Below are 21,292 nucleotides of genomic sequence, written 5' to 3'. Positions count from 1 at the left end.
TGTCTGTGTGTCTGTGTCTCTGTGTGTCTCTGTGTGTCTCTGTGTGTGTCTGTGTCTGTATCTGTGTGTCTGTGTGTGTGTGTGCGTGCACACTGCTTAGTTGCATATGCGTGTGTGTGTACCAGGCGCAGGTCGTAGCCCCCGCTCCCGAGCGGTTCTCCAGCGGCGCCGGGGCTGCCGTGCGGTGTCGCCGCACCATCTTGCGGCCGCAGGGACACGAGCATTGCATTGCATTGCATTGCATTGCATTGCATTGCATTGCATTGCATTCTTCTGGTATTTTTTTAGGTACGTAAGCTGATCAGAAAGAGTATCTGCAGCTAGGAAGATTTTTAGCCACCGGATTTATATAAAAAACGTTTTATTGTGTTTGCTGTCCTTTTAAAAATATGGTTGAAAAATATGTTTATCATGGGGTTTTTTTTAAATGTTTATCTATCTTACATTTACTTTGTTGTCAGAGTGTTTTAGGGTTTCCCCAATCATTAAACAGAACCAATGTTCAGTGCTCTAAAACATGTCACAAAAAAGCTGGCATATTTACAACAGGCTTCTCATCTAAATATGGAAGATGAGAGTAATTAGTCATGACACAGTTTGATAGTGACCATTTGTGCTACCAACCTCAACTATGTCTGAATTATCTGAATTAGTAACAGCAAAAAAGATTGGTTTGGGTTTTGTTTTGTTTGGGTTTGTTTGTTGAGGTTTGTTTTGGGTTTGGTTCGGTTTTGGTTTTAAATACATGGCTATTTCACTTAACTGGTAAAAACAAAACAAACAAACAAGACCAAGCAGAACGAACAAAACCCAAACCAACCAACCAAACAAAAAAACACCCAAACCCTAGGGCCCCAAGTCTCTGTAGAGCATTATGACACAGAGCCACTCCCAGGTGGTGTTTGGGGTGTGCTCCCAGGGGCCTGCCCTGGCGTGCCTCCCAAGTGCCTGGTGATCACCAGCAGATTGGCTTCCTGCTTGTAAAATCACAGGTTTCTCCAATTGGCTGCTAAAGAGCTTGTTTATATCTCCATGCATTCAGCCCACACGATGCAGCTGGACCAGCAGCAATAACGGTAGCAACAATACGTCTGTCAAGAACTGAGGAACCAGCAGGAAAAGCAACAGCAAAAGCCAGGTATTCATCATCATAAGCAGAAACACAAAATTGAGGATGAGTTCCTGCAGGACTGGAGCCTGAACGTTGGGTCAGCACCACAGGACCTCTGGTCACTGGACAACTATTTAGTGATAAAATATCTGAAAATGTGATTTTTGCCAGGAAATCACCTTGTGAAGATCAACAATTTCTCTGACAGTTTCTCTGTTAGAATCTTCCCGACAACAGTTTGGTTTTGTTTCCCTCAGCCGCTCAGGGCTGTTCAGGTGACCCTTGCACCTCCCTCCTCCTCCAGCTCCGAGCAGGAGAATTAACCGTTTCTTCCATGGAATTCCTGATGCAGAATCCCGCCTGTGCTCAGGAACCTTCTGTTCTAGGTTGGTGCTTGGCAATATAAAGTCATGGAAGTAGCTGGCAGAGCTACTGCAGATTGTGCTGAAGATGCTGGGAGAGGAAAATTGAATAATGGTGAAAAGAGACCTTTACACAGACCCCACATTCCCAGCCAGCAATACCTCTGTATTTTTTTATTATTGTATCCCACCTGCCCAATTCAGAGGCCAGATATCTTGGTTGAGGCCTAAGGTGAGTTTTAAGTTAGGTAAGACTGTGATTTTAGCAGAACTGAACTTTAAGGTAAGTAAATGGTAGTTGTCAATGAAGGACTGCTTCTGGGTGTTTTTATTGTTTAGAAATACAGAAGTGATAAAAACCAATGTATGTCAGTGTTAACAATACCTGTGTTCTAGTTTTTAAGTCTGGGTGCTTGTTTGTAGGTTTGATTTAAATCCTGATATAGAACTTTTGAATTTCATGGCAGTAGTTGAAGTCCAGATATTTTGTTATAAATGTGTTTCATTGTGCAAATAGTGTCTATATCAAGTTTAAAAACAGCATTATGTCATTCCCAAATTTTTAGATATATTGCATAACTGTCTTGAAAACAAATAACTGGCTTTTAGAGTTTTTCAGAAGGGTACTGCTTTTTTTCAGTCGATTTCTTTGACAACAAGAAAGAAATAATAACCTTTTTTTAAAGGTTATAACTTGTCATATGACTTGTATTGCTCTTAAACTTACAGCTGGGTTTCAGAGCAAGCCATGCAAGAGCTAAAAAGTTTCACTTATTTAAAGTGAAATATTCATGGTAGTGCCTTTGTGTGGAGGGGAAAAAAAAGGCTATAAACGTGTAATGGAGAAAAAAAATAAGTTGTCCTGAGCGGTATTGTTTTTCTGCCGTGCATCTGGCGCTGGCTGTAGAGCAGTGACAGAGCTATTGGTTATCAGGTAGAATTTGCAAACAAATTACTTTAGGGCGGCCCAGTGTGCCCTTTCTGCTTTTGCACCTTACACCTCGATTACTACTGAGGGCTGATCAATTACTTTCCATCTCTTGCAGTGTTTACAGGTGAGAAAAGAACCATTTTAAAAACTGACTTTGAGATCTGTTTAAATGTTCAGGACCTTGCATTTGAAATCAGCTGTTTTGCTACCACGTAATCTCTTTTTATTTGCCCTAGGAAAAGGTTTTCTCCTATGCTGTGTCCACATATGCAGGCACATTGCAAGAAGAGCCAGAGGCCATGAATGCATTGCAAAGAGCACGTTTTATTTTAGTTACCTCTCTACTGGGGGATCTCCAAAGCCACACCTGAGCTCCCAGGCAGAGGTGACACCAGCGGGGACGCAGGCGCTGGTCAGTTCAGCCCTGCGGGATGATCACCGGCCTGCTGAGCTCACCTGTATTTCAAGGCTTCAGGCAGGCGCAGCCTCCCGCTCTTTCTCACAACAAAGCAGGAATCTCAGACATAGTGATAAGTTGCCTAGAGTTTCTCACAGGACTATCTAACACAGAGGTTCTACTCATCAAGCACACAAGGTCAGTAAAACAATTAGTGTGATGTATGTGCTTTTTTTACAGACAGGTCCAAGTCACTTGAGCATATTTACATTTAACTAATCTCCTCACCAAATCTTCGCTATATCCCCATACATATGCTAATTTGGAGATTTGTTTTGTAACTTGGGATGTGCAGTGCCATGTGAATGGCATCAGTTCTGTCTGTCACAGCTGATCTTATGTCTGGCAAGGAGCTGATGAATTATGTTGTCTTTCACTTATTGGTGCCTCTGCTAAAGTAGCATCTGGTGGTGATATTTATTTACTAAAATCCATGTGGGAACTAGATTTATGTCACATAAAGTACCTGCAAAAACAGTCACAAGGCAGTAATTTGTTATTGCTTGCTTAGGCTGCATCTGAAAAGCAAGTAGTCCAGGGGTAAAAATTGCATGATTTTGTGAGAGGTTTCTGGAGCCCTCCCATTCCCTGACACATCTCCTTAAACTATCACACAGGATTTGGCTTTAACTCCCCTTCTTTTAATTTTAGGACATTTGTTCTACTCCTCAGTTATTTTCAATCAATCTGCAGGATGTACAAGTGAAACAAGGAATTTTGGGAGACTGTTGGTGCCTGTGTGTCAGTGTAGCTTTGCAGAAGAGTAAATACCTACTGAATAAGGTATGGAGCATGTTCTTGTTTCATGTGTCAGATGTTTTCTTGACCTGCTTTACATTTGTATCTTGCTCTTGAATCCCAGGCCTCAAAACTGAATATCTGCTTTGTTATGCTTGGTTTTACTGTTTTATGGTGATTTTTTTTCCCCTGTGATTATTGCAAATAGTTAACATTCAGCACATTTTAAACTTTTTTTCTTTTTTAATCCTTATACGTCTTGATACTTGTTTGTGTCATCTAGATAATCCCTCTGGGTCAGCCCAGCTGGGCAGATGAGTTGTACCAAGGCTGTTTCACCTGTCCAGTCTGGCAGCTGGGCACTGGGTGGCAGTGACCATCAGCGATCGCTAACAGGGTGAAAACACAGGCTACCTGATAAACATGGGCTGAGGTTTGTGACTCTCACTTTCCAGGACGTTGTTTGTTGGCAATAGCCAGACGGAGTCTCTGTACATAGAATGTTTCCCTCCTGGCCACTGGGTGTCAGAGTTGGGCCACAGAATGAAAGCACAAGCTTGTGTCACCTGTGTTTAATGTATAGTGGAGATTTGTCTACAGCTTCCATTAAAAAAAAAAAAAAACAACAAACCAAACAAACAAACAAGAAAATAAAACCAATAACTGTATATATGTACAGATTCAGTAGTAAGAATGGTGTAACCAGGATTTTAAAGCTTTCTTTGGCTTGTATTTCTTTAGCAGAGCTAAATCATAGATAAGATACATGGTTAATGGGGTGGGGGAGATGTGGTGAGAACAAACTGTTCCATTATGCTGCTGCAGAATGAGAGATTTTTCCCCAAGGTCACCCCTGTCCCCAGCTTTGGGTGGGTGGTAGCAGTGGATATCTGTTAAACCATAGTTGTACAATGTGGGTGTTTACCATTAAAAAAAAATCCTTTTTTTTTTTTTTAATATAGCTTGCTGTATCCTTTTCTTTATCATCTGGCTCATTACTGGAGGAAGGGATCACTTCTGGTTCCTGCCAAACCTCACAGCAGACGTGGGATTCATTGACTCCTTCAGGGCCCTGTACACACACAAATACAAAGGATGAAAAGCAGATGCAAAGAAAGAGGAAAAGTCAGAATCCCTCTTGAATCTGTTGGCAGGTTCATCCCAAGTGAGCTGAGTTTACAAAATAAATCCTTTTCATCCACCTTGCAGTTGTGCCATGCACTTTTCTTCCCTCCTGCAGTTGCTGAGCTGCTCACCCCTTGCTGTCCCCATGCCACAGTTTAAATACCCCAGCCACAAACCTAAGCAATTTACAGAATAAAATACACCTAAATACCACCTGGGAAAAAAAAAAAAAAAGCACTATGAAGAGTTCAGTATCAGGATATTGAGATGCCACTGTGAGGACAAAAGACCACCCCCTAAACATCCCATGAAAGATGTTCTGGCTTTAACTTACATCTTCAGGGAGAGTGAAGTCATTTTAACATCCAAATGACTTCCCTTTTTCACTGCTTCTCAGGTTAGTGCTTGAAAAGAGAAGGGACATCTCAAGGTGGCTGAAAACATCAGTAGGACGGGCTCAAAAAGACCAGTTGTGAAATAAAGCACAGTGGAGCAGACACTGATTTTAAGAGCTAGTGGATCCCTGGCTTGACTTTATTCATGCCAGGCCAAACTGCAGATGTCAAAGCCATTCACCAACTGCATGAGTCACGCTGCAGCACATTAACTTCAGATAGAAAGGTCCTATACATATAGAGTCTCTACATACTATTCCTTTAAGTTCTAGAAAGCTTGTATGTGCCTTGCTCCCTTACATTTGAGTCTTAAATTCTTCATGCAGTTACACTGGGATAAATTCAGATTAGATCCACAAATTTGTAACATTGCAAAAATGGAACAGAAGGCAGACTCTGGCGGTAAAGTTTCTGCTCACAGAAAGAAACGCTGCAGCAGGAGATGCTGAGGGACTGTGCGTCCTCACACCGCACCTTCTGCCCATTTCCTGGCTGCTGCGGGAAGGGAGGGCTGTATCACTTACTGCTTGGCTGACATTTCATCCAACTTTTTTAACAAGGAAGTCTTTATCAACCATCTTCCAACACCCAAAGCAGCTATGGTTAGGATAAAACTTCTTAGCAGGTTTAATGTAAGATCTACTGTTCAGTTTTTAGCATGGAGATTACTGCTGGGGTTACCTTTTCTTTTAAATTAGGCAACTCTTGCTAGGAACTAGTCTAGTCTATGAAAAGAGTCTCTGCCAACTTGCCAGCACAGCTATGTGATAGATGTATTGACTTTTAAATACAGAAGAGACAGAGAGATCAATTCTTTAGAGAAAGAGTGGTGATATATAACAATATTAAATAAAGTTGATCCCCAGCTCACTCCAAAGGATTCCTCAGGCTACTTAGGGGTTTTGTTGAATAAGAAGGGTTGACTGATTTGATTCTTAACCTCTCTCATCAATCCCTCTCTATCAAATCAAAGTAATGCCGTAGATCCTTACATGCTTTACCACTGTGCTGCAAGGGGATATCAGCTGGTGTTTGCAAAACACTTAAAGCCCCAGGACACTGATTTCTAACAATAGGTCACAGGTACTTATCTGTTGAGCATGATTTGCTACTGATTCTGATCAAATTCTTCGAAAAGAGTTCGCGGAGAGTGGTATGAAATGGTCCAAGGCTCTGCTGTACACTGACACGGCACTGCAGCTTTCTCACTTGGAGTCTAAGGAGAAGGAGAAAACAATCCGATCAGTATAAATGAACTGAGACTGAGCAGCTGCTGGATGTTTTCAATAGACTTCCTGGTAATGGCTGGTACAATTTCATTAAGGCTTCTCATTTTATTTAATAAAACATTGGATTATTTTATTTGTCATACAGCAACAGGTGCAGGAAAACAAAAGGCACATTTCCTGATTGTGTCCACAAACAGTCCATTACTGGCTGACACAGCAGGCATTCATTTCACACTGCGTATTTTCTTTACGTGAAAATAATAATCACTCAGAAAAATAATTATTTTATGATAAAAGACTTTTGAGAGAGGAATTAGTTTAGAGTTAGTAACAGGACTATGCAAACAGTTTCAGTGCAAGTTAAAGAGAGAGCTAACAGCACTCAGTAAACACTGATCATGCTTTAGATACTGATCAAAGTATTCTCTACAGGTGGTAACCACCATTAATCCTCATCATGTAAAACAGAAACCAAACACAAAAAAGGTCACGCTTATGATCCCTGAAAGTACTCTGTAGCCTGGATGCAGCGAAGGATGTAGGTGCTCACGAGACACTGTTTCAGTTTACCTTTACTAGTCAATAAATGAAATGCAGAGAAGAGTCCTATAGAACAGGGACTGAGTGACTCCCACCAGCCCTAACAGTAAATTCTTATTTTCTCTTTCTGGCATATAAGCCTTCAACCAATAATTAAGAAAGGTTGTTGGCTGGGAATCAGAATACGGAGTTTTTAATTCTTCAGATTGAGGGTGCAATTAAAATTACATTTCCCTTCTTTTACCTTCCTTTAAATAAAAGTGCCACTACAGAATTTGTTTAAAATAGAAGTCTACCAGGAGGTAGTAATATACTAAAAGGTTGTAGAAAATTACTATCTCAGGTTTTGGTTTTTTGTGAGCAACACGAGAGTCAAATCACACCTTGCACTCCATGTTGGCTTAACATTTTAGATTTTAGTAACCAGTAAGCCATGAATGGGGTTTTATAAATTACTGGTTCATGTAATGTAGTTTTCAGAGTCTTGTGGTTCCCATCTTTCTTCTAGTTCCCTGAAAAATTATTTGTTTCAAAGACAAGAAAAAAATAAAAAGACTGCAGTGTCATCATGAGCACCGGGAAAGGTCACACCTTGTACAATGAAAGCATTCTGCCATTACACAAATCAAGGAAACACTCCTGAAAATTCATCAGCTATGTCCTGCATTTACTAGATTTTCACTGAATAAGCAGAGCTAGAATTCTATAACAAGATGCCTTCAAATTAAAATTATTATGGAAATTTTTACAGTTTCTTCTCAACAAGAATTTGCCAAGAACAAACCTGTTACTTTTAGGATGAGCACCTTGAATGATTCAAATCAACATCCAAATGCACATTGTCTGTTCTTTTAAAAGATACCTGAAAAATAAATAAAAACCTTTTGAAAATGGGACACTAGTCAAATATTTTCTTCTTTAAAAAAATAAAGTTAGTTAAATATTTTATTAGTTAAATATCATTAAAAATTTAAAATCTTCATGAACACCATACTGTCTTTCTGAGACACCCAGCCTTTCAGGAACAGTCACTCCACCACTGCTTCCTCAGCAGCCATTGCAAAACTCCATTTGCTAATCCTGTGCTGACAAGGCATAAAATCTAATAGGGCATTAAATGTTCTCAGCTTGGCAACACCCCATTAAAGGCACATCTGTGAGAAATAAAAGGATTGAGGAAAGGCTGTATCAGATTGGCACTCATCTCCACCTACAAATACGTTCCAGGGACGACATTCTGCTCTCTCTGCAGTCAACTGTGAGCTCTGCTCATGGCATGTCTGTTCATCACAACCCAGCTCCTTGCTGCTCAGGATATTGATTTTTCATAACATTTTTTCCAGGAGCTCACACTGTATAGCTGTCCGCACACGACATCAAAATGTATAAATGTGCATCTGATTGCCCTGTCTTGCTCATACATGACTTGAGGTGTCCAAGATATCAACATAAGACTTCTTGAAATACAAAAGATGAGGTTTAAATTTATTCCTTCTGCTCAATTGGCTAAAAGGGCAGATGGCAACTAGCTTCTGAGGCACGGCACGTCCCAAACAGCAAGAACTGGGGAAAAGTAAAGATTTGCAGCTAACTACACAGGAAGCATACCTTATACTCCTTCGCATAATGGTAAAAAAGTTGTATTTATCATCTACGCCTACCCCCGTCTGAAGGAAATCTCCTGGCCTTAAATCAGGCAGCACTGCGGATGAAGCAGAAACAGCAAACAGAAGCTGTGCAATTCCTCACTGGTCTTTCTAGGTGACTTCAGAAGCTGCAGTGAACCGTGGAACTGCAGTGCTGAGCTCCGTCACCCAAGGGAGGAGAGGGTAGAGACCGATCTTTCTTCTATGAGGACACTTGTTCAGTCACTCTGTTTCTTTCAGGAACCGATCAAGTTAGTTTGGTTTGGTTTTTTCCTTGTTCCTTTCCCCTTTGTCCTAAATTCCTGCCCTTACAGTCAAGTTCAACAACAGAACCCCAAATACAAGCAACTAGCAGCAGGAAACAGTCTTGAAGAAGGAAGGAAGCACACGTCTATGCAAATATCTTGTGACTACAGGGGACATAGAACCACAACACGGTCATCTGAGGAACACATAAACAGCTTTTGCAAGAGATTAGATGTATCATTCACGTACACTGTTCCTGGAGAAGACGGTCTCCTGTCTTATTTTCACACCCAGCTGCCTGCATGCAACTATAAATTAATTTCTTAAACCCTTCTATTACTGCACATGAACATAAATGCAGCCTCTTTAATCAAGCAGGATGGGCCGAAATAATTATTCACAGAGCACTGTATTTGTCAAGTACCTGCAAATTTTCCTGCAAAGCTGCAAACCGGAGCCGCTGCTAAAGAGCCTGACCTGATTTGATACTCGGTGTAAGCAGCTCTGACACAGTGAGAAGGACCTGCCAACGCCAAGCACTTTGTTTGATTTCCAGGGCAACCCATCTTGCACTATCATTTCTCTGAAAAACAGGAAGATGAGATGTAACACTGAAGAGCAGAAAATAATCACTTGAGAGTAATCAGCGAGTAATAAGCAAACTTTCAAATAAGCACCACAGAGGGCCCTGGTAGAGAGAAAGGGAAGCCAAGAAGTAGTCCCAGCATTAACTCAGGCTGTAACGGGCAGCACAGTGCTCCTGCAGGCCGTGGAGCTGACACACTGCGCTGCATACCCTGGAGCTCATACACTTGATAGGATTTTTATCAGCAGAAAAAAAAATGTCTAAACTGTCCCTGTCCCCTCCTGGTTGCTCATTTCCACCATCCAAGTACCTCCCTACATAGGCCAGTATATAAAGACAGGCGTGATCAGAAACAAACAACATCAGAAAGACACCATCCAAACAATTCATTAGCTGCCACTGGGAAAAGCACTTTAGCTGCTCTACTTTAGATTAGAACTAAGAAGAAGAAAACTGGCTACTATTGAGGGCATCACCATTCAGATACTTGTGAGTGGGACCATGCTGACACACGCTGTGTACTGGGTGTTCAGAATGTAAAATACCCATCTCAGGTGTAAACATTTTATTGTGATATTGAAATTTGTGCAACAGTCCTAGTAAGTACTGTTTGGATAAGTAAATATCGCCAATGTGAATGCTGCTTGAGATTACTTTAAGCTGTCACATTTTTTTCAGAATACAATATGGATCATCTTGGTTTTCCACAAAAAAAACCCAAAGCAAACCAACCAACCAACAACAAACCAACAAAATCCCAACCCAACCCAAAACCAACCAACCAAAAAAAGCAACAAAACCAAAACACAAAACCAAACACCCTTTTTTTTTCCCCTGAAGTTATTTAATCCTTGAGATGAACTGTGGAAGGAAAAGAAAAAAAGTTCTACTTACATCTGAATTTAATTCCAGAGAGTTAGTTGCTTTCAGAAGAGCCACCAGCCACTTGATACTTTTGTACACACAGATCACACACAGATAGATCAAACATGGATTTGCAATCTACCCTGCAAGAAAGACAATAAAGTTTCCCTCCTGGTGGATACCAGACATGCTAAAAATGTAGCTGGTCTATGATCAACAACAGAAGTATAGGCCCAACAAAAGACAGGTTAAACTGAGTAACAGTCAACAAATCCAAAAAGCTCCCAAAGGTTTCACTCCCCTCCTTAGGTCCCAGAAATCAGATGTTCTGCCTAAATTTCTCAGGCAGTCCAATCTGCAGAAAGTATCTAAAATATGTCATTTATTCCCACCAGTACCTAATATCTGAGAGAGGCAGGACGTTAGACACCTTTTCCCAGATCACCTAGAGACTCACGCCAGCAGCTCCTGCTCACCAACGAGGATCCCGTGGAGGCAGAGGAGTGTCAGGACTGGGCTCTGGAAGGCTTTAGATATACTTTCAGTATAACCTCCTTCAATTCACCATCTTAAAACAAATAATGGGTATTCCCTAACGTCTCTCTTAAACTTTTAATTATTAAGACTGAGCAAAACAGAGTTGAGAGAGCCACTTGTAAAAAGTCTTTTTGCCAAGAAAACAAGTGCTGAGGGTGCCTGAGCCCCGCGCTGTGGGCCGGGCTCTCACCCACACCCGTGACGGGCCCTCGGTGCCCGACACCGCTCTGCTGCCCTTTTAATTTTCCCACACACGTCACGTTTTTAGAACAGAAAATGTTGATCATCGCGTATCTAACCATTCCAGCGTCCCCAGGAGAGCCGCTCTGGTCAGGTAACCACAGGCGTTCACCTCCCGCCCCCGGAGCCGTCTCACTTCCCTCTGCCAGTGTGTGGGGGGAGGGATTAAACACAACATATTTAACCCTTTTCCTCAGGGCAGTTTCGTCCCCTCGACACCCGCCCCTCACCGCCCGGCCGGGGCTGCGCTCTGGGGCGCTCCGGAGCCGGCGGGAAACGGGCGGTCGCCGAGCGGCCGGACCGGCTGCGCTGCGCTCGGTGCGGGGCAGGATCGGACCGGCCGCACCCGGCGAGCCGAGCCCTTCCCGTCCCCACCCCGCCCGGGCCCCCGTGCCATGGGGAGGGGCGGAGATGGCGGCCGCCTGAGGTGGCGGCGGCGGCGCGGGAAGGTCCCGCAGCACACGCCGAGAGGGAGCGCGGAGGGGCGGCGGCCGCAGCAGGTGAGTTCCCGGGCGAGGAGGGGCCGGCCCGGGCGGGACCCCACCGCGGGAGCCGCTCCCAGCACGGGCGTCCCCTTAGAGCTGCCCCCGGCCGCCGGGGCCCTGCAGCGAACAGGAACCCGGCGGGGAGGGCCGGGGGGTGCCCGGGGAGCCCCGTCAGGGACCAGCGAGGTGGAGGCGCCGCCAGCCGGGGGCTGCAGGCGGCGGTGCCGGGGAAGCCCGGCCGGCGGGACGGCAGCGCAGCCCCGGGGGGGGGGTGCCTCAGCCGCCCTGCCCGGCACGAAAGGCCTCACCTGTGCGCAGGTGATTTGACATTATAATAATACAAAAGGATTTGGGTCATCGCTTACATGTGTCTTGCGTGCAGGTTTCCTCCTTTCTGCATACACAGGTGCAGCATCCGTTACGTGAAGACGGAAAGATATTTTAAGTTGTGCTGTAAAATGTGTTTGCTTTTAGAGGATGAAATGTACTCGTGCAGGTGGAGAGTGAAGCAGCAAGCCCGAGCAGGCTTGTAACTGATTTCAGCGGACACATCTCAAGTTTCGCTGTCAAGTACTTCTAATAGTTATTCTGTGTTTCAGGAGACACTAGCTCAAATGTTCATTAAGTCTGGTGAGCTAGTAATAAAATGTAGGTGCATATTTAAATACAAATTAATTACTGTTAACAAGGATCCTAAGAGGCGATTCCTTCTTACAGCTGCCTTGGCTTCTCAGCTCTTCTCTGCTGTCGCTGAGAATGCTGACACCATCCTTCTTCTTTAGGAAAGAGATAAGCACGTAGAGCTTTGTCTAATAACATTTTGCTGGCATACACGAAGCTGCCCTGTGTGCATTTTCCTTAGGAATTAACACACGGAGTTATCAAAAGGAAACTCACACAAGTCCAAGGGGAAAACCAGTTGTTCTGAGGTGTCTATCACTGCAGTACTCACATTGCTAAAGGACAAACAAAAAAATGCTCAGTCAACTAATGAAGCTTGCGTGCTTTGGTTTGCTTCAGACTTCCAGGATTGTAGTGCCTAAAAAGGATGAGTGGGGTTGATGCTTTTTCTGCTTTCAGGATATTTCTGCAGGCTCAATTCCATATGGATCTTATGAGCATGAAGAACTGTTAAGCCATACTCTGGTTTCTTGCATGATTTCTATCCTATGTGGTTATCTAATTTCTTCAAAATATGTAAGGGCTCTGAAACATCCATCCCTCTGCCCAGACTGACAGGAAGACCTGCGTGATTTGTAAAGGAAAGGAACACAGTCAAACTTATTTCCTAAACTTTTCCTGAGGAAAGTAGCTAGAAAAGTAAATTAAGGTCTATGTTGACCTTTTAACGCTCAGGAGAATGTAATTTGAAGAAGATAAAATTTAGGTGCTTCTTGACAATTTAATGATGTGTTAGTGAAGCTATTTACCCTTAATAAAGGAACCTGGAAAATTCAGACATAAATTTGGTAGTTGCTTTGACGGATAATTAACTGATTGGTAGAAGTACCCCAGAAATAAAGTTTTACAAGGCTTTTTTTTTTCTTTTCAGAGATGAAGTACTGTGCCCTGTGATACATACTTTGCTAGTTCTTCCCCTTGGAAGATGGCTGCCATACTCTGTGAAAACTGTTCTGGTCAGTACCGCTACACCCAGGTCAACCAACCTCTTGAAATCAACTGCGTGTTGCTCCTGATTATGTTTGGAAAAGTGTTCCTTGATTTCTTCACGTTGCAAGTTAAGCAAAAAAATGTGAAAGTTAGTTTTATGGGATACTTTTGTGTTTCACTGGCACTTCTTGATTTCACACTGTTGATGAGTATATCTTTTATTTTCCACTTTGAGGACTTTGCACTCTGGGGTGTGCGATTTACAAAGTACCACATTTGCCTGTTCACTCAGATAATTTCTCTGACCTATGGCATTTTACATTACCCAGTGTATCTTCTGGCTGGTCTGGATTATTACATGACTATAGCCCAAACCTCTCAATTTCCTAAAAGAGGTCAAAGATTACTGTATGTATTTGCTGTGGTTGTTATATGGATATCAGGGCTTTTTTTCATTCTGAAAGTTCCCGCTGTCTATGAAGAACTAGAAATTCAGAACCGTTTTTCTCCGTATCAGTGTCCTCTGTATGCCAGCGTGCAGAGCTACTCCATCTCGTGTGCCATGGTGCTTCTCATAGGCATGGCTCTCCTGGCTTGCCGGAAGGATGTTCTGACCATGCTGCTGTCTGTCAGGGTGGCTTCATTTGCCAGTCAGCCTGTTCTGATGTTCTCCTATGTGTCCAACAACAACGGCACTTGCTTCAAGTGGCAGCTCCTGACCAGACTCCTCATTTGTTTTCTTGGCACTTGGGCACCTTTTGTTCTTCTTCAATTTATTGTTTTGTTTCTTGGTGCTCGGATTCCAGCCTACATGGAGATGAATGTCCCCTGGCTGTATTTCATCAACAGCTTTCTCATTGCAGTAGCGTACTGGTGTCGATGTCACGATGTTGAATTGACAGACGAGATGTGGTCTACAGATCCATTTGTCAGCTGGAAATTCTGCTTTATGCCATTTAACAATGAAAACACAGAGCCAGCTGATAAACCAGGCACAGTAATTGTAATCTGTTAATGAGCTGCTGACTGAAACGACTGCACATCAGTGCCCCACAAGAGAAGCGCGTACTCTGACGTTCTGTGGCTGTGTTCTTACAGATAATACAAGGAAGCTCGTGGAAAAAAGTCCAATGTCCACCACTATAACGCATATTGCACCAGAGTGCGGGACACTGCACACTGCCGTGCTGGGTGCCAGCGGGAAATAGGCACCTGCCAGTTCAGAGAACTGAACTACAAAGTACGGGTTTAAGAAAAGACCACCACTTCCAAAAAACAAGTTTTCAGTTAAACCTTATGTTCATTACTAGAATTTTACACTCACTTTAAATGGAATTATCTCAGGTTTTATAGTATTAAAGGCAATGAAGTTTTCTTTAAAGCTGGAGCCCTTTTATCCGTTATGTACCCCTTATCGTACTGTCAAAGGTTCAAACAACTCCTGTCATCTTTTTACATATTTTCTTGTTAAAGTGTAACCTTTTGTCAGTTTGATTTAAGTTAATGGTTGTTGTCTGTTTAATCAGAAATAAATTTAGTTAATATAAAGATACAACTCCTACAGAAATGTACTTTGTTTACGTAGTACAAAAATAAGGCAAGATGTGTAACTTCCACAACTATAGAAAAGGTGTTGATATTTCATCCTTTGCTACTGCTTCCCTAATGCATATATGTACATACTAAAAATTAAATCATTACCGTCAGAGCAATAAGGTTAGTTGCTATACACATGCCCCAGGTTAAAGAATGGTTTAAATTAAAATTTATTTTGGGGCCAAAATTACTTTAAAATTAAAATAGTTAAATTTGAAGTGAGACTACTTCAGTAGGGGAAGAATTAGGCTTCTAGCAAAACCACTTAATTTTCAAATTTTTACAGTTTTATGAAGGTCTTGTAGAAGAGAAATAAATGATAAACAACTAAACAGACAAATGGAAGTAGCATTTATTTCTGAAGCACTGACCTCACAATACAATGTTGTATTGAAATAGAAACTATGTAAGTAAATGATGCTGTAGGTTGGTTAATCATTCACTCAGACCCACAGGGAACAATGATATCGCACAAGAATACTCCTTAAGAAAAATCTGCAGATAACAAAAGGTGCAATAACAAGCAAATTTAAGCAGCATAGTATAAGGTGCTTTGTTTCAGCAGTTGTATGATGAATTTATCCATTAACAGACAGATTAAAGAAATTTCACTTCTACAGATCATAACAAATGAGAGAATCTAAAATTCATTCACATGCTAGTTGGTAATAGGAAAGTGCTTTTTTAAAAAAATGATTCACAAAGTCAAGATCATATTTTTACACAGTTCACTGTGTGCTCTTCAACTGTAAAATTTAATTTGGGGGTTATAATTTACATTATATATCAATTATAGACATAGATGTAATTGCAGAATTTAACACTACATGGGCTAAAATAGCTTATAAAAGAATATTCCAGTATATCGCTCCATAGAATACACAATCATACCTCAGTCATATATTCTTACATTTTGGCAATATATCAAAGTCCAATTATCACTCTGATTTATAACTTCACCCCACATAGTGCTTTTTTCAGCCACAGTCTGTGGTAAATTCATTTGAGGTTTCAGTGATGTAATCAAAAGGACAGGAGCATTTTTAAACAGTAGAAAATGGTTTGGGGAAAATATTTTTAAAAGGCTGTCAAAATGGAAGTAAATAATAACTGAATTTTAAAACTAGTGCAATAAGAGGAGGCAGAGCTTAGCAACAGAGTTTGAAGTGTTTGGCACCAGAAATTATTTCATCCTTTATGCTGGAAAATTTATTTGAGGAAATTCTATTTTCATGTTAAAAGTAGGAAAGCACATACAAAACTTCAAAAAACAACCTTAAGCAATTGCTCCCTCCTCTCTCAAATTGTAATTGCTGTTATTTAGCACTTGAGATGCTATAGGATAAACTATGTCTAAACACATTTTTTGACACAGCATTTCTTCGGGTTTTATATAAACTGGACCCCCACTGAAATGGGGTTGACAAAATATTTACAAAACCTAATTCCATTTAAAAACCAGCAAATATCTCAAATATAGCAATGCACCAGGCATTTCAGAAGATCATGAAATAACTAATTCCTACAGACTCGGCAGGCAAGGGAAAATTCCTCTTTTAAAATCCATTTAACACCAGATGAAGGCAAAGTTATTTTCAATTACATTTCGGATGCTTCTGTTCTGATTTATTAACATACACGGAACTGGAACGGCAAGAAGTTGGGTAAGGCTGCTGCTGTCTTTTATTTATCAGTGTGGTTCAGCTCAACCCATAATTAAAGTTTACACAACCCCATCTATCCCGACGTGACAGAATTCCCATAGCTGCTGCAGTGCTTCTAAAGCCATTCAAAGTTTTTAAACTTTTAATTTTTTTACAGGGATGCCACAACACACAGACAAAGCAAATATTAAGGTACTGATGTTATATCACTGTATTACTATCAAATTAAATCTTCCATATTCTTTGGGGAAAAGTGTCAAATTTCATCAACCTTTAGGCTGTTGCTACACCCACCAAGTAGGTAACAGTGGCACTACAGGTCTTCATGTAGCATCCATTGTGGTGTCTAAGCCTGCTGCTAAGTAACTATTTTAAGATATAATACATGAATAGTAGCTCTTTTTGTAAGCCTGCTTTTATCCCTGACTTTTTATGGAGGGAGCTACCAGTTGTGAAGTGATCTTTATCCTATCACCCTTCTCACAGACGATCTCTTTTCCTCTCTTTGTGCAATTTCTTTTCTCTGGTGCTTTTGGGAAGCCCTACCACTGAGCCTCAAGTCCAGCCGTGTAACTGTAATCTATTACTCTGCAGAACAGGATTACAGCTTCACTGCTGGACAGAAAGAGGAGAGAAGCTATGCTAGGAAGGTGCTAATATCTGAAATAATAAGAACTACAGACAACTGCTGCTGTGTCTACTCTGGACATCACTTGGTGCTGTGCCGGCAACTAATGGCTTTATACCATTCAAATAAATCACAGTCTATCTTACAGGATTATTTTATATTAATGGTAACAGCAGCTAAAGTGTTAACCCTTTATGAGGAATTTCTGTACTCTCTTCAAATAAAGAATCCCTTAAAAATCAACATTAATTTTGAAGAGATATTCTATGTGTTTTCAACTCTAAACAGAAGTATTTGGCACTTGTTAATAAACCTCTTCATTTTTTACACAAGTTTTTCCTCATCTGTACTGGTTTGCTAACACAGTAACACAAAAACTGCTTAAAAAGGGAGTTGGGTGCACAGAATATCTTCTTGTTCTTTCAAATGTCGACTTTACAAAAAGCTGGCACAGGATGGCAACATCCCAGCTGCCAATACACTACCCAGGTAGTGGAGGAGAACATAAGTCCTCAAAAAACAGATATGCCTCATGAATCAATGATATTTGTGCTTCTCGCCTAATCCCATCATCAGCAAGGATACCCTGATTTAGTACCCATGAACAATACTATAAACCTTTCAACAGCTTTACATAACAATACAGTGCTTTTTACGCACAATTAAAATGCTCAAGTGTTATGTATTGCACTTAAACGATATTTATGATCACTATTCTATTAATGTAAAATTGTGCACAAATTATAATTCTTCCTAGATAGAAAAAAATATCTTCAGATCCTTACTGTACACAGTCATTTTGGACAATCCAGCAGGAAGCTAATACATGCTGTAAGTTTAAAATTTGTTAACTTGAAAACTGTTCATAACACTGACTCCTAGAACTGTGCTTCGGAAAAATTACATCAACAGCTACAAAAGCTTCCTACATACCTTCCTACATACCTTCAGTTACAAACATATTCCCATCTCTGAATTTTGGTTTTTTCCTTCCACTTAGCTGTAAGAGATCTCCAAAAATACACACACCCCTCAAGTGAATGAGCAACTGTGTGTAAGCTTTAATGCAGGGGTTACACAAACCTACACAGCAGTTTAGGATGGAGGCTGGAATACATGTGGAATTGCAACCATGAGACCCAGGGGACAAGTAGGACACAAAATGCTCCAGCCACCACAGCTGACATCCAGCAAGGCAAAAACATATATACATCTATATGGAGAAGAAAATGGCATGTGATAGAGCCCCTCTGAAGTGATGAAGATGGTAAAAGCAAACCAGCCAGATTCATGTGCTGTTTTTGTACTCAATCTATGTCCAGGGCTCTGATCGCAGGGCACAGGCTGTCCACCAGCTCTTAGACTACACTAAAGACAGCTTTTCAAAAAAGAAAGTAGATATAGCATCTACACAGCAGGCGCTTCTCTGTATCACAATTACCATCTCTTTTCTTAAATGTCACTATATGTGAAGCGATCCAGTGGATGTAACTACATAGAACTGACAGGTTCTAAATAAATTCTCATGACTAAAGGCAAATTCTTTTAAAATTAACTTAATTTAGGCTTAGCTTAAATGCATTAAGCATTAAATGAATTTAAATTTCTTTGTCCTCACAATATTTCCTGTCTGAAACTATAGCTCACTGTATAAGAGTGACTTAAAAATTAATTCACTATGAGCAACTATTAACACCTTACATTGAAATTATGCATTTATAGCTCTGTTCATACCTGTTCTACTCAGCATTCAACAGAAAGAGTATATTTAAAACAAAATATATTGAAATGTCAGTTCCCATCTCTAATGAACTAATTTTGGTGAATGTTTAAAAAAAATTATCCTATATTGATTCTTTTGCAGAGTCATTATCTGCAGCCTAGAACAACTGATGAGTGGAAGTCTGACTAGTGAGTGACAACAATATATCTAAATATATGCTAACAGGAAATCTCTATGCAATACTGGTAATAACCCTGAAAGCTTCTATACATGTGCTTAATTTTAATATGAATAGTCTCGATACAAATCATAACTGCTCATATTATAAGTTCTGTGGATGTCTTAATTATTTGCAAAAGCAGGACTAGCAGTACAGCTGTCACTGATTTCTCTTATCACTTAGAGCTATCTATTTGTCAATGTGTAAGGAATTTCTTAAGCTACTGAGCTGTATATTTCTGCGTAGATATTGTGACACCAAAATTAGAGCAGTCATCTGAAATCAGCTTAGTTTTAACCACTACACCAGGCAGCGACACATTACACCCAGCCAAGCCTCACTACATAAACTTGTGTTCAAGCTACAGTTCAGAAATGGTTTTATACCTAACACTTCCTTACAGCTAAGATAGAGATAAAGAAGTGATTCAAAAGCTATCGTAAACCTGCTCAAATACTTATTTTTAATCCCATTTCTTTCCTCTTGCTGCCACATCTGCAGTTATGATGGACTCCATCTATTCTGTCCAAAAGGCTGGATTCCTACTTGTGATTTGTCCAAGAAGAAGTTAGGGGAAAAAACTGCTTTCACAAGATAGGATGAAGAAACGGATGCTTGCAGGACACAAACATTCTGTTTGTGGTATCTTATTGACACGAATCTAGCAAAGCTTTTAGCCTCCATCAAGAACTTCATTTTTGGAAAAACTATGATGGATTAATGGGCAAAGAATGGATTTACAATGCAGTCTGCTAAAAAACCCTTCAAACATTCTCTGGTGATCCAAGCCAACTGACAGTTTAACTTGACAAGATGGTTATTTGTCATTCTCTATGTAAGCAAGGTGATAAAGTCATATGAACGTGCCAAATGTGAGGCAATTCATTTGCAATGCTTATTTTTGAACAAGGAGCAGCCGAGAGCTCCATAAGTGGAGCTGGCTGAGCTTCCTTGCTGGAGTTCTCTGGTTTGACTGCAAATCAGCGTTCCTGAGTGATATAAGCCAGATAAAGCAGCCTGCATACCCATTTTGACCATTCAGTTGCATTTCTTTAAAACCCCAAATAAACTCTGAAGCTGAGGCAACTGTAATAGTTACAAATCTACTGGAAGAAATCTTGGCAGTCACATTCAGCCCAGTGCTCTGCAAGAAGGTTTTGCCCTGAGCTAATGCTGCTGTTTGCGTTAAGGTGTAGGGTAGGATGGCCATCAGAGGACAAAAAAGAAGGGAAAAAGCCATCCAACCTGGCTCCCTTGTGAGCTAAGATCCCACAGCATCCTACATTCCTTTCTATAAGAACTGAAATATTGCAGGGATTACCATGAGATATAGCCCACAACAGCAGCAGTCTGAATACAGAATACAAAACCCCAGGAAATAAAGATAATGAAAAAAGATTTCTTCTAGACACACCCAGCAGGAGAAAGTGTTAAAAACCAGACAATTAAAACCTGCAATACTTCCTCTTTTGTAAGAGGATCTAGCTTAATTTGTGGGGAAATCCATGGAAAATGGTACTAAAAGCCTGGCAAAACCTCACTTGAACAGAAACAAGCCATTGGTATGCAAAATGGTTCTAGAGGAAATGTTACTCTTCAGTATTATATTGCTTTTTTGAGGAAATTAAAAAACCTCTGAAGTAGACGTTAGTTGCACTTGGAAGTTTTCCAGCCTACTTTCATGTACAGTTGTGATTTTTTTTTAAACAGATTTAATTGACACAGCTATACTGGCAAACACTCCAATACATGTGCATTTCTATCAGTATAGGTTAGTATAGCTGTGCCTGCTCTTAAATTCCTGCTTAATGCCAAAATCAGTGAAGGAGAAAAAACTTTCAATATGCATAAGGCCCACATTCTTAGTTGCTGCGTTCATGAATATTTAAAGCATAACTCACTATCTGTGAGTCTCCCAAAACCACAGAGAAAATGTAGCATACCAGAAGAACGAGAACAGACGTGCATTTATCAGGTCTACTCTGAGCTCCCGGCATCTGTCAGTGATTATGTCTGAGTCATATATAAACATGAGTTGTAGAAGTTCTCTAATAGAACAAAATTAAAACAACCATGAAGTTGTCATGCACGTAACAACACTGTGATTAACTGTAGGTCTACATAAGACTTGTAACGTAGGTCCACATTTTAAAATATGCCTTAAGCCATTATCAAATCACATTTACGTATACCTACTTTTTACATTGCCAAAGAACAATACAATCAGAAGACAGAATAAAAATTAGCCAGTGAAATTTTCGTATAAAAAATAATAAATCTTTAAGACAAAAGCCAAAGTATAAATATCTAAGATATCTTTAGTCTTCAGTTAGCTCATCAAAACAGAATGCATCCTTT

General features: G+C 40.7%; 1 protein-coding gene and 2 long non-coding RNA genes across 4 annotated transcripts; 2 read left to right on the top strand and 1 right to left on the bottom strand.

Annotated features, from left to right (window-relative positions):
* Positions 1 to 221: 221 nt before the first annotated feature.
* On the top strand, positions 222 to 5,085 carry LOC309441850. 2 transcript variants are annotated; one of them, XR_014184481.1, is made up of 5 exons: positions 222 to 2,528; positions 2,641 to 2,999; positions 3,513 to 3,644; positions 3,883 to 4,032; positions 4,562 to 5,085. It is a non-coding gene; the product is annotated as an uncharacterized lncRNA (long non-coding RNA). The 2 variants fall into 2 exon arrangements; XR_014184482.1 differs by having other exon boundaries at positions 222 to 2,999.
* LOC309441851 lies at positions 4,042 to 10,370 on the bottom strand. The gene is made up of 5 exons (XR_014184483.1): positions 10,261 to 10,370; positions 9,205 to 9,363; positions 7,673 to 7,750; positions 5,059 to 6,335; positions 4,042 to 4,671 (listed from the first exon to the last, which is right to left on the bottom strand). It is a non-coding gene; the product is annotated as an uncharacterized lncRNA (long non-coding RNA).
* Positions 10,371 to 10,639: 269 nt separating this feature from the next.
* Positions 10,640 to 21,262, top strand: GPR160 (G protein-coupled receptor 160). The gene is made up of 2 exons (XM_082057018.1): positions 10,640 to 11,507; positions 13,045 to 21,262. The coding sequence occupies exon 2, from the start codon at positions 13,099 to 13,101 to the stop codon at positions 14,116 to 14,118; it is 1,020 nt and encodes a 339-aa protein (XP_081913144.1). The 5' UTR covers positions 10,640 to 11,507; positions 13,045 to 13,098; the 3' UTR covers positions 14,119 to 21,262.
* Positions 21,263 to 21,292: the final 30 nt, after the last annotated feature.

The sequence above is a fragment of the Streptopelia decaocto genome, assembly GCF_964273445.1.
Source record: "Streptopelia decaocto genome assembly, chromosome: 6".
NCBI classification, from domain to species: domain Eukaryota; kingdom Metazoa; phylum Chordata; class Aves; order Columbiformes; family Columbidae; genus Streptopelia; species Streptopelia decaocto.
The sequence above is the reverse complement of the archived record's forward strand: the minus strand, read 5'-3'. Positions and strand labels throughout refer to the sequence as shown.